Here is a 12,553-nt window from a genome sequence, read left to right on the forward strand (position 1 = left end):
AAAGAAGCACAGTGAGGATAAAAGCTGGCTGGCCACACACTGGGTCATCACGTGCATTGTTGATTCTGGTAGAAAGAGGCCACATCCTTGTCTCCTTACTACCTACATATATGGAAATGCTGACTTGGTAAGGAGTATACCCAAAAATTAATCACAGAATTTCCAGAAAGTCTTAACAAATGGCCTTTTTTTTCTACCACCAGCCCAAACTATTTATTTCCCCATAGAGGGGCCACGCAATGGTAGAGGACAGCTCCAGAAGCACCCACTGGTTCTCCGAGCACATCAGGACCATGAGGACCCATCTGTACCTTTTGCTTCTCACTGTGGGCGCCTCTGCCATTCCTCTGCGGAGCAACCTGGCTGAGCTACAGACATGGCTACAACAGATCTATCAGTCAGCAGGCACACTGGTAAATCCCATTTTCTATTTCTATTCAGCAGTTGGACATGTTGGTAGATTGAATAGTTCACTGAACCTTTATTGAAAGCCAAGCAATCATTTTATGTCATACCTTATTTTTGTTAGTGTTAATGATGATGGTATTTGAAATGCTTAATTAATATATATATATAATCTATATATTTTTTCTTCCAGAATCTAAGGATTGAAACTCCAGTCTCTACAGATGTAAGTGGAACTTTATCTTAAAGTTTTCTGAATGATCTCCTAAACTACTCCACCTGCATATAAGAATAGTTGGAAAATTGAGCTATTATACATTATTAAATGTTATCAACAGCTTATCTCAAATAATCAAGTTTGAGTCAAGAAAAAATCAAAGTAACCAAGGAAAGTAATGCAGTAACTGATCTCCTTCTGTGGCGTTGTGGCAGAACACACAGAGCAATGTTCTGCTTTAACTCTTGAAATGAAGGATGTTAGGAAGGGATGAAGAATGAACTCACATGTACTGCTTGCTTGTCCTCCTTGCTGCCTGTGTGAGTGCTCTGCTTGTGTCAAACCGCTTTTAAGAATGTCTTTTTCTGCTTTTGCTGTCAGCAAAGGGATTGCAGGGCTGTAATTAAGGTGAGCTGTGTTATCGCATCGCATCTGAGTGGTGCTTTCTGCCCTGAGAATCACTCGCTGACAAGCACTGCGAAAGCGGACTGTAAGAATAGGACAACAAATCCCTCTCTATGTAATTTTCTGGCTCCTTTCGCATCTCCAGAAGTTCCTCAGCAGCTCAGAAAGACCCACATTCCCTCTCTGGAAGCAGACGCCACTGAAGAACTTCATTCTACAGCTGGAAATGTGGTTCTAATGGGAAGTCACGTTCCAGTAGGGAGCTCTTCAGGTCATATCGCAGCCAGATGTGTATTTCTGACAATACAACCTGAGCAATTGACTTACTATGAGAGCAGAATAATTCACATTCCTGATGTCAGCTAGCTACAGAACTCTTTTTTTTTTTTTTTTTTTTTTTTTTTTCATTTATTTTTACTGGCAAACCCAACCCATTACCTTGTAAATCAGATGCAAAGCTCCCAGCTCCATCGCTCCTCCCTGCTCTGCTGCATGACCAAAGCGTGCAGCTTCCCCAGTCAGGGCACAAGGAAACAGTCCTCAGGGCTGTGGAGCATCCAGGAGTGCACAGCATGAGACCACACCTCAGCAGGTTGGTTTTCTCCACCCAGCGCTGATTTTTTTGCTTTGTCTTCCTCACCTTCTCTTCCTGCTACACTTATCTCTGATTCTGCTTCTGACAGCACCCCCCCCTCCCTCCTTCTCCTTTTCTCTCCTGTATGTTTCATTGATGCCTCCATACCAGACAGTGCAGGCATTGCCTTTCCGTGCTCCATTCATGCCCCAGCACCTCCTGGCTGCAGGATGAGCTCCCAGGGACAGGCAGTTCTGCAGCACCACGCAGACACTCTCTCTGCCTTCTGGGCATGCAGATATAGTGGGGTTAAAGCTGGGAGAACTTTGGAATCATTTCGCCTCTTTCTCTCATGTTCCAAAGTCGCAGCTCCTAGGGCCAGCAGCATGCAAACAGAAAGCATCAGCCAGAATTATCAGCTGCAGGAGCAGATGTAAGAGCTCAAACTGCTCTTCAGGCTGCAGAAAGAGCAGGGGCTGTGCTGTACACTAATCCCGTGCTCCATCCAGGCATTGCAAAACAAAAGCTGTCGTGGAGCAAAGAAAAACGAGCATCATTTGGGTGTGCTTCTCTAAAGGCATTGGCAAACAAGAGCATAGAAGTCAGGAATGCCACGTGTTTGTCACCCAGCCAGCTGGATGTCAATGACATTCAGCAAACTAGGTGCAGTTTACAGTTATGAATTCCTGTCTCACAGTTTTGGTATTTCTTCCACCCTAGGATGAAAACTGCATCAAAATATTGTTTGAAGGAATGGATCTGTTGAAAAACAGTCCTGAGATGAGGAGATTCAGTGCTTTCTTCCAAAGCTTTGAGAAACTGAAGCCATCTCTCACGGCAAACCTGGCAGAAGAGGTAGGGATCAATATCTTGTCTATCAGAGATCGCGCAGCAGAGATCTGTAAAACACAGTCTGTTGTTTGTAACTGTGCCCTTATGGTTACAGAAAGGGGATTTGCATTTGGAGCTGATTTGTTCAGTACACAGAAGAAGAAATCCTGGCATTATCCTCCTGCGTCTGCACTTCTGATGTTCAAACCTCTATAACGAGGATATTCATTGCCACAGTTGGCTTATTTAAAGCTTAAGGAAAACATTGTCATTCATGTAATGATAGCAGGGTGAAAAAACGCAGTGGTTAAACACTGAGTAATTTCATTTTCCTTGTTAACTTTTCAGGGAGAATGTGACACAGAAAGAAGAAACGTAAAGAACTTCATAGAAAAACTGAGAACATTCATTCGAAAATTATCAAGAGGTGCAAGAGCATAATTACAACTTCCCGGACTCACCATAAGCTTAAACAAGCAGCAAAATGTATGTGTGTTTTAAATGTGCTCCTTCTTTGTGTTCAAATTGCAAAGGTTACCTCTTCTTTTCAGTAGTGCTGTGCTGGCTCATGTTCAGAATGGAACCTCAGAAGGTATCAATGACAAAAAGCCATTCATGTTTGTAGATGAAATTGCAACTGCTCGCTGATGAAGCAAACAGAGCAGGGTATGATGGAAATATTGGCTAATCACAAACCCTTCTGATTTCAGAACACTCACAGAAAGGTGAATGCAGATGGATGCTCATATCTCACCCCTTGCTTGGGCACTGCTGGGCCATGAGTACCAAGCAGTGCACTGGGATATGGGATAGGGGCTTCCTTTGCCTTTCTCTAAGACCAGGTCCCTCAGTTTCAGGAGGGAACCGAGCACATTCTAAGCACAGGAGCCATGTTTTTCAGTTTTAAGGCCAAATTCCTGCTGGAAACATTTGCTGGTAGCACATAACCTCAGCAGAACCAGGTCCCAAATGGGCATTGCTCTTGATATCACATTTAGAAGAGCAAGAACCCACATATAGTCCAATACACAACCAGCGTTGCTGGAATAGTTAATTTTCCTCAGGGAATTGATATTGGCTACACTGGAAAAGCCACAGTGCTATAGCAGGCCTGTAATTAAGAGGATTAATCACTGTAATTATACCAGCAAAACTTTCCTAGTTCAGAATTAGCTTTGTCACTGCTTTGAAGGCAGATGAGGGTGAACTGCAAATTCACCTTCACTTAACGGTTCTGCTTTTCATGCCCTGCACAAGCATTGCTATGCATATACATACAACCCCCACTGGCAAGCACTAGGAGAACATCGTGCTGATGCTTTGCAGCCCGGTCACAACCTTTCTTAAGCGCTGAGAAACACAGCCTGGCTCCCTCCTTCACCCGCAGCTTCTATAGATCAGGGGAGGCTGGGCTACTGAAGATTAAATGAGCCAGGTATGTGCCTCCTCAAGATGCTGTTTGTGAAGCTGGCAGTGATGATGGGAATGCTTTGATCGCTCTGAGTTTATTTGTACGGTGTCAACTAAATCACATCATGTTTTTTAGATATATGTATTTTGGAGAAAATATTTATTGTGTATTTTTGCTACTTTTCATAAAGGGAATAAATGAATCTCCATGTCTCCTCTGCCACCTTCTATTTTCTCCTTCCCCACCCCACAAACACACACACAAATCCCCTCTGAGCTATTTCCACACTGGGGTAAATCTAACAGGCACACAGTCCTTGACAACCAAGCAGAGCCCGGCGTTAAGGAGCCATTGATGTGGCACTGAGGGATGGGGCAAAGCTGCACTTCCCCAACCGAAGCGATCCCCAAATCCGGGCTGCACAGCGCAGCCCCCAGCGGACACTATGGGAGCAGAGCCGGGACCCACCGGGCGGTGCTTATCGGCTCCCAGTGCCGGCCCCGGCAGCAGATGGCAGCAACGACAAAGGACAGCAGACGGTCCCAAGCTCCTCCCGGCGAGCCGCGACGCTGCAGCCCCAGTGCCGTGGGATGGAGCTGATCAACGTCTTATCCGTATTATTTCTTCTTAATTCTTAACGTATCATAGAGCCATTGAGGTTGGAAAAGAACTCTCAGATTCCCAAGTCCATCCTCAGCCCACCCCACCATGCTCACTGACCACATCCCCGCACCTCAGTGATGCTGACTCCCCACTTCCTGAGTATCTATGTCAGTGCTGACCACTCTTTCAGTGAATTTTATCCTAACGTCCAACCTGAACCTCCCAGAGCACAACGCGAATCCATCACCTCTTGCCCTCATCACATTCAGAGCTCTCAGTGCACCTGGTGCTATGTTAGCACAGAACAGGCACTGCTCATCCACACCCTCACACAGCCAGCCCTTATTCCCCCTGCTTCCCCCCCCACATCCCTCACCCCACTGATGCTGCACCAGGAGCAGGGGCCATCAGCCCCAAACCCAGCAATACAGGGACATGCCCATAGAACACATGTATTTTGGCATAACAAGCACAAGCCTACTGATGTCACCTCAACACAACAAGAGCTCAGCGTACACACATAAATACTTACTGCCAAAATCTTGGGTCAGATGTCACTGAGAATAGTGTGTGCACTTCAGAAGAGCTCAAGAGAAGAAAAGGCATCAGTAGTCTCCTGTTTTATGAAGTCATGAGAAGACAACCAGGAATAACCAAGCACTGAAGGAGAAGTGAGATCTGGCTGTGATAGAACTGCCTACAACAAAGAAATTAAACCAACCTCCACCACTTAAACTAACCCAGCAGCACAACTTCAAAATCACCAAAAAGAGGAGTTTTGAATTTTAAATAGCTCCCAGCTTAACCCAGAAACCAGGCTGCAGCTGTGCTGCCCTTAACACATCCCCTCACCCACCTGCATCAGAAGTAAACGGTTCCAGCTGTGCTTTCGATACCTACTTCTAAAACACCCCCAAACCAATCACTTCTCCTAGCATTAAATACAGAAATGTTATTTTACTTATTAAATGGTGAATTGTAGTAATTATTATATTTTAATAGGCCCTGGTAACAATATATTACTCATTTCCAGAGTGCAATTGTGTGTTTCTTCATGTCATTATGATTCCCTTGATTATTTCTCCTGCAAATGAGGCAGCTGACTATGAAATAGGGATTTAGAAGCCCTGTTATTCTGGAGGGATGGATGGAGATCTCTCTCAGACCTTCTCAATACACAGCCAGGTCTTACAGAATACAGCTAATAAGGTACAACGCTGGTGTGTGTTTTCTTCCCACAAAGCATCCAGACAAATCCTTGCCAAGAGAAGCTGAGGTGCAAAATCTTCTAAGTAAGGGCAGTGTCAGAGCAGAAACCTGTGGGTGGTGGCTGGTTGTGGACAGACAGAATCATCCCAGCACTGGGCTGGGCCCAGCTCTGATTCAGCAGCACCTGGGTTGTATTTTCTGCATGATACCAGACTAGGAATGTTGGTCTCACCTTCCCATTGCATTCCCACTTATGTCTCTGACTGAAGACCGTGGCTTGTGCACAAGGCACCATTCACTGACTGACATTAAAGCCATGGCGTGTACCCTGTGGGCACTTTGGTGCCTGTAACGTGGCTTAGCAGTGTAATTCAGAGCCAGGCAGCCAACAGAGCAGTGCCAGCTGCCAACAGGAGCTGCAAGCTCAAGCAAGAGGAATGCTGCACAGGGTGGCACTGCTCCCTTGGCTCAGACTGGAGGCACACAGCGCCTGGTCTATGGAGCTTCACGCCAGCCAGCTTTGAACTTACTCAAAACAAGTTGAGACACCCCCCTAGTGTCGCTGTGCGGGGAGAGCATCTCGCAGAGAAGCAGTTCAGGATTAACAGCTCGTTTTGCTGCGTCAAAGCGCAAAGGTCCGCGGGTCTTGGCCCGGGGGTGGCCCTGCTCCGCTAAACCTGCACGTTCATCGCTGTGAAATAACGGCAGACATACACAAGACGATGTGTGAAAGGTAATTAATGAGCACCGCACGCAGAGCGTTTGCGGATGATAACGATCAAATCCGTTCCTTATCTGCGCATCCACGGGCAGAATCCCGCACTCTGCGAGCACAAGGGCTCAGGGTTGGGGTTTTTTTGTGGGGTGGCGGCTCCTCGCCCCGGGGCTTTTCCCTTAACTCGGGTTTTCCCATCGCACTCGATGCAGCCCCGGCCGCTCCCGGCCCCTGACTCACGCCTGGGATTCCCCCCGGTCCGCCTGGCTCCGCCGCGTGTTGTAGCGCCCCCACGCGGCCGCGCCTGGTACCGCCGATTCCCGGAAGCGCTCGGAGCCGCTCCCGCGGGGAACCGAAACTCGGCGGCGGGGGCGGGACGGGAGGAGCGGTACCACCCCATGGATGGATCGGGAGAGAAGGGGAGGGTTGGTTCTTCACCAATAAATAAATAAAGAGAAAATAAGTAACATAATTAATAACATAACGGTGGTACGATGCAATCAATAAACTAACACTCTTGAGGGGGGATGCCCAGCGTTGCACTGGGGCTGCAGATGGGACACACACACACACACACACACATTTGCCCTGAGCACCCCAAAGTACCGCAGGCCAAAAGGTGACTCCTGCACTGCTGCCCCATCCATCAGCCGTGCTGTGCTGAGAACATGAGAACAGCCACGGGCAGATCAGGGATGTGGTGCAGTGAGGGGTGACCCAGGTGGCAAACATGCACTGGGTTCGTTGTCCTCTGCGAACCCTGAGAGAGGTGGAATGACCCCGTGTTGCCTATAGCCGCCATGCTGCTCCCGGACTTTGGCCAAGGAAGGGCTGTTGGTGCATTTGGTCTCCATTGGTTACAGAGTAATTGGTAGATACAAATAGACTAATGGATAGATATACAGGTACAGAGGGCTGCTCCAAAAGCAATGTTTCCTATTTCATCCCGTTGGCTCAGAGGAAGATGTTGGTGGTAAGGCAGTAGGGGTTGAACTTCCCCACCTACTGACATTCATTGACCAAAGGGTGGATGTGGGCACGGTGAGGGGGCTGTTGCAGCAGTGGTGACAGTGAGGCAGCTCTGCTGGGGCAGATCTGTGTGAGTGCAGTATGCAGGCACTTATTCATCACTAGTGAAAATACATAGCTAGTGGGAGTAGCTATGCTGAAAAACAATGTTTTGTAGCTGAGAATTTGCTCTATCAAATAACATTTTTGAGATCATTCTATTGGCTGTAGTTTCCACGGCAATAGATAGGAGGCATTACTTTCAGAGCAACCTACATCATTACGTCTTTCTCAGAAGCAATCACACCTGAGCAGAGACCTGCATGGGATGGATGCTCCCTGCACAGTGCCCCCATCTCTGGGTGTCCCTCCAGGTGCTGCCCAGGAGTGCCCCCAGCTCCCTGTGGATGAGCCCTGCTGCTGTAACACACAGCTGAGCTCTGGTTCGGTGGGTCACTGAGCTCAGCCTTTCCCTTTCTGGCACCCAACTGGATCTGGGCTGGCTCAGTACAGTAGGGTGCAACCAGCAGACCTGGGCTGAGCCCTCCTGCAGCCTCCAAGAGCTCTAGGGATGACTCTTTTCTGTATGACCCATGAGAAATGCACTGTTATCAAGTAAGGCTTCTGGTCTCTCCTATGAACTGTAACTGGACAGAAAAGTCTAGCACAGAGCACAGCCCCAGCACTTCCCAGCCTTCACTCCTCTGCCCCACAGCTTACACTGTGCCAACAAGGTGAACCCTGAAAGGCAACAGCAGGAGTTTCTTTTTTGGCAGCCTCTTGGCAATAGGAGAGGATGGAGGTTTGGAAACAAAGCAATAGCCATTCATTCCTTCCCCAAGGGTGAAATGCTTACAGGTCCTTCACTACATCTTCCATTTAGTGGTGAGTCATTCTGCAGAGCTGCAGGATTGGATGTGGTGTGGGAACAGGGGGCGGCAGCCAGCAGCCCCTAACCAGGGCAAGGGACATAGTTAGCAGCCCCCGTAGTACAGCTCCCATGTTCTGCTGCTACCAGCCCTGCTTGCACCAGTGCCCTACAAGAAAAGACCCCCAGGCGCCCACTGCTCCCATGTCCACCTCTGGCAGGGAGGTCTGGGCAGCTGCAGCTCTGTCCCTCGTTAGGCAAATGCATTGCAGCTCCACTGCAAACTGAGCTTTGCTCTGCAAACATTTTGTGGAAGAGCCGTCTCCTCCTGCGAGGTTCAGAGAAAAGCAGGGAGTGGGTGGGAAATTCAGGAGGAATGGCTGAAAATTCACTGAATTTCCTTTTTCTCCCACCAAACTGAGAGCAGAATCTCGTGTTGGTTTGGTCTGAAAATGGGCTGTGTCATCAGTGAGCAGAACTGCACTGATTTCTTGTCCTGAGATTTTGGATTCCAGGAAGCTGCACGCAGCCCATCCCAGGATGTATTCATTGCAGCCCGAGGATCAGAGTGCCTGTGAGTATTACCTCACTGGGCACAGCATCAACATTTTTCACATTTTGCCCTGCATGTGCTTCAGCCAGACTTCCTTTTTGTAAGAGAGCCATTTATAAGAAATGGAAAGAGCTTGCAGCAAGCGCTGTACTCCCAAGGCTGCAGGCTTGGGAGAAGCTGGTTTTTTTTTGGTGTTTGCCTTTGTAGCCAGGGCTGAGCCTGCACCCTGCACCCACTCTGCATTAACCCCTTCCTGCCCAGACCACTCAGAGCCACACACAGTGCCCCAGGAGCGGGTGGTTGGGTGCTCACTGCTGGGGTCTCAGGGCTTCCCAGTGGTGGGTTCTGCAGCTATTCCATGTACCAGGAGATCCAGTGCAAAGCAGAATCCTTGTTTCTGAGTTTGATGGGGAAAGGGAGGAAGGGGAGCAGGGAAGAGAATGATAAAGGATGTGGGTGAGAGCAGAGTTTACAGGGAGTGCAATGTAACGAGGGGAGGCAGGCAGCAAAGGGAGGAAGTGGGGAAAAGAAGGGGAGGTTTGCAGGATAGCCCCATAGTCTGGCTGCGAGGACACCAGGAGGCATGGGGACGGACTGAAGCCTGGCACTGGTGGTGAGGAGGAAGTGCCATGTGTGGTGCTCAGCCTGGAGGGGCTGCTGGGTGCTGGTGGGCATGGGAGGTGACAGTGCATCACTGGAAGGAAGCAGGTGGCATGGCGAGGAAGCAGATAAGAGCTGACTCTCCCCATGCTCCTGCTCTTCCCCACCTTGAAGCCACACTTCCTCCCATCTGCTTTGTGCAGTTGTGCTCCCCCAGCAGAGCTGTGATATCCAGACATATATAGGGATGGGACCCTCTCCTCAAACCCAATTCACTGCATGCAGTCCAGTGCCAGCCAGCACGCTTTGTTTTACAAAGCACTGGAGTGAAACCACCTCAGGTTGCCTTGTATGGCTGCTTAACTGACCATAGGGGCAGAGATGGGGAATGAAGTGCTGCATCAACATCATTTGGCCAAATCCACAATCCTCTACTTCTGTGTTCTCCCAACTGATCCCACACAGTTGGTGCTTTTTGGTGTCACGTGGAGTCCAGAGCTTCCTGGGAGCACCAGTTTACAGGACATCACTGTTTGAGACAGAGCTGTGTCCATCTCAGGGTAACACACACCACTTGTGAGGCACCTCCTGGGGATTTGGTTTGGTTTTATGTAAAAATATCAGAGATAAACATCCTCTGAATTAGGGAAACATACCCAGGCTTGGGGTCACCCTGCATTGGGTAGATGTGATGTAATACTTCTGGTGACTTCTTTCCCCATGTCTCAGTTCACTGTTAAGATGGTCAGCAAGTTGTGGGGTGATATGAGGAAGAGGGCAGTGGGGGTTGCAGGGCAGGGGCTGGGAGCAGCCTGCAGTCAGATGGGGACCAAGGGACCCCAGACCAGAGAGCTGGGAGCAGTGGCAGCTCCCTGTGTGTGACAGCCGGCTGGCAGCTGGGTGGGGCAAAACACTTTCCTGGTGAGTATTTGCCTCTTGAATTGCATTATTCCGTGCTCATGTTTTGTATGAGCACACCCCACCTCCACGTGCCTGCCTTCCTGCACCATGCACACTGCTTGCCAGGCACTGTGAGCAGCTGAGGTATGTTGGCACGGTGGCACAGATGGGCTCTGCAGCCTTGGTGTGTTGAGAGCCTGACACAGCCCCAGTGAGAGAGGTGAGCTGTCAGTTCCTTGTTTCTGCTGAAAGATAAGAAAGCAGCAAACAAGCAGACTGCATCCCAGCCTGAGAAGGGCACTCCCACAGCAACTGGCTATGCTGATAGGGCATAACCCAGATAGAAAGGTTAATGGGCTTTTGCTGGAAGCAAACTGCATGGGTTTATACCCGTGGAAAGCAGTGGAGGTGTAGAGTTAACGCTGCATTTCTATGCTGGGTGTATTTATTTGATGCCCCTTTGATGCCAGTTGCTGCCAGTGATACACACTAAAAATAGCTGTAGAGACACTGTGGTGCAGAAGTCACTGATCAATCAAGTCACGGTTCACAATGAGGTCGTTGAAGCACCTCTGACACATTTACGATATACAGTCATCAGCCCAGGAAGCTCAGGATTATTCTGATGTGAAGCCAGCTGAGGGCTGAGCAACAAACCAGGGGAAGCTGGAGCTTGAAAGAACCACAGCAAGACCTGCCTTGTCAATATTTATGTTGTGTGAGAGATACTGTGACTCTTTTATTGTGATGGCGTTGGCGCTGGGATCTCAGATACCTTCTGCCATCTCTTTTTCAGGTTCCTTTCACTACCCTTCGGCGCTCCTAAATCCAGGTACCTTGTGCCCAGGGGTCAGCATGAGGCAGATCAGAGCCCAGGAGCTGGGAACATCCTTGTGCTGCCCTGTCTCAGCCCCGTGCCTCTCTGCCTCCTCCTGTGTTTGATTTACCTGATGCCTTCTATCTTTATTGACACTGAAAGCTCACCAGCAGCCCTGCCTCACCCTGCACAAAGGCAAAACCTGGATGGAAGGTGCTACTGAGACAGTGAAAAAATGAGTTGGCAAAAAACATGGGGCACTTTCAGAGGTGAGAGTTCTGCACTAAATCCAAGCCTGGCCTTTTTTTCCCACTATTCTTCTTGTTGAAAACAAGCACAGAAATGGCAGTGGAGTTGGAGTGCAACAGTGTGACTCTGTTTGCCCAGGCTGTCTCTTCCCATTGCACATGACTCCATCCCTGCCCTGAAAGCATTCCCACATGTCCAGCCCAACTGTTTTGTGGTTCTGTTGTTATCTTTTAGTTAAAAAACAGCAACAACAACAACAACAAACACAACTAATAAAAAAACAAACCAGAGGAGGAGAGAAGAAGAGAATCTTTGTTACTTATATACATTAATTGTATATATTATAGGCACCCCAAAACAATTCTGCTCCACTCAACTTGACCCAGGCAAGCCAAAAGGTGGAACAGCCCTTTAAGTGCTCCAGTATTCTGCTCACTTAAGGCAGCAGATAGACACCATGACTCCAATCTCACAGTCATCGAAGGGTATTTCAAAGCAGCCCAGCAGCTCGCAGCCTTGGCTGGGGAAGGTGGGAGAAGAAAGCATTCCCAGGCTTTACAGAATGTCTCCATTGCCCTGACTTCTTTGGCCATCTACCCAGAAGGCAGATGATCAGAAACATACGACTCGCTGTAAGGTATTGCACAACGCGTGGCATTTTATGGTGATGGGAAATCAGGCTGTCTGTGAGAGTCCAGCACCTACAGCCAAGCAAATGGAGCTCAGCTGGTTGCTGCATGAGAGCAGCACTGCGGGAAGGCTCTGGTTCCACCAGCACTGGGCTGAGCAGCCCTGGTCCAGTACTTGAGATCTGAGATCAATGCTTGCAGCAGCACTGCCCAGCAGGATGGTGGGCCCTGGGCTGTTCCAGTGTCCAGCAGCACTGTGCTACACTCAGGGATCTGGGTGCTGCCTGTGTCCATCAGTCATGTACATACTGGGAAGGAGTGCAGCTCTGCACATGTGGAAGCCAACAGTGGGCACGGAAATATAAACACAGGAACATCACTTATCATTTTCATTTCTTTTATTTCCTTTTCTATTGACCTTCCTGCCACCCATCCCCGTAGTTCTTATTCCTCCACATCCTCCAAGTCCCTTTCTGGGAACTGCTGGCACAGTACACACGAGGATGCAGCACGGACCCTCCATGCAGCTCTCAGCAGGGCAGTGCCATCACGTTGCTTT

General features: G+C 49.0%; 1 protein-coding gene across 1 annotated transcript; it reads left to right on the forward strand.

Annotated features, from left to right (window-relative positions):
* The first annotated feature begins 239 nt into the window (after window positions 1–239).
* On the forward strand, window positions 240–4,065 carry LOC107320068 (interleukin-5-like). Its single transcript, XM_015875539.2, has 4 exons — window positions 240–443; window positions 599–631; window positions 2,322–2,456; window positions 2,781–4,065. Exons 1-4 carry the CDS (start codon window positions 240–242, stop codon window positions 2,871–2,873), a joined length of 465 nt encoding a protein of 154 aa, XP_015731025.1. The 3' UTR covers window positions 2,874–4,065.
* Window positions 4,066–12,553: the final 8,488 nt, after the last annotated feature.

This window comes from Coturnix japonica, chromosome 18 (assembly GCF_054131305.1).
Source record: "Coturnix japonica strain WE chromosome 18, WE-NBRP24, whole genome shotgun sequence".
Classification (NCBI taxonomy): domain Eukaryota; kingdom Metazoa; phylum Chordata; class Aves; order Galliformes; family Phasianidae; genus Coturnix; species Coturnix japonica.

Coding starts and splice junctions, on each gene's coding strand:
- LOC107320068 (XM_015875539.2), top strand. CDS start 240: ATGGTAGAGGACAGCTCCAGAAGCACCCACTGGTTCTCCGAGCACATC. Junction 444..598: donor TTTTCTATTTCTATTCAGCA/GTTGGACATGTT, acceptor TTTTTCTTCCAG/AATCTAAGGATTGAAACTCC. Junction 632..2,321: donor AAACTCCAGTCTCTACAGAT/GTAAGTGGAACT, acceptor CTTCCACCCTAG/GATGAAAACTGCATCAAAAT.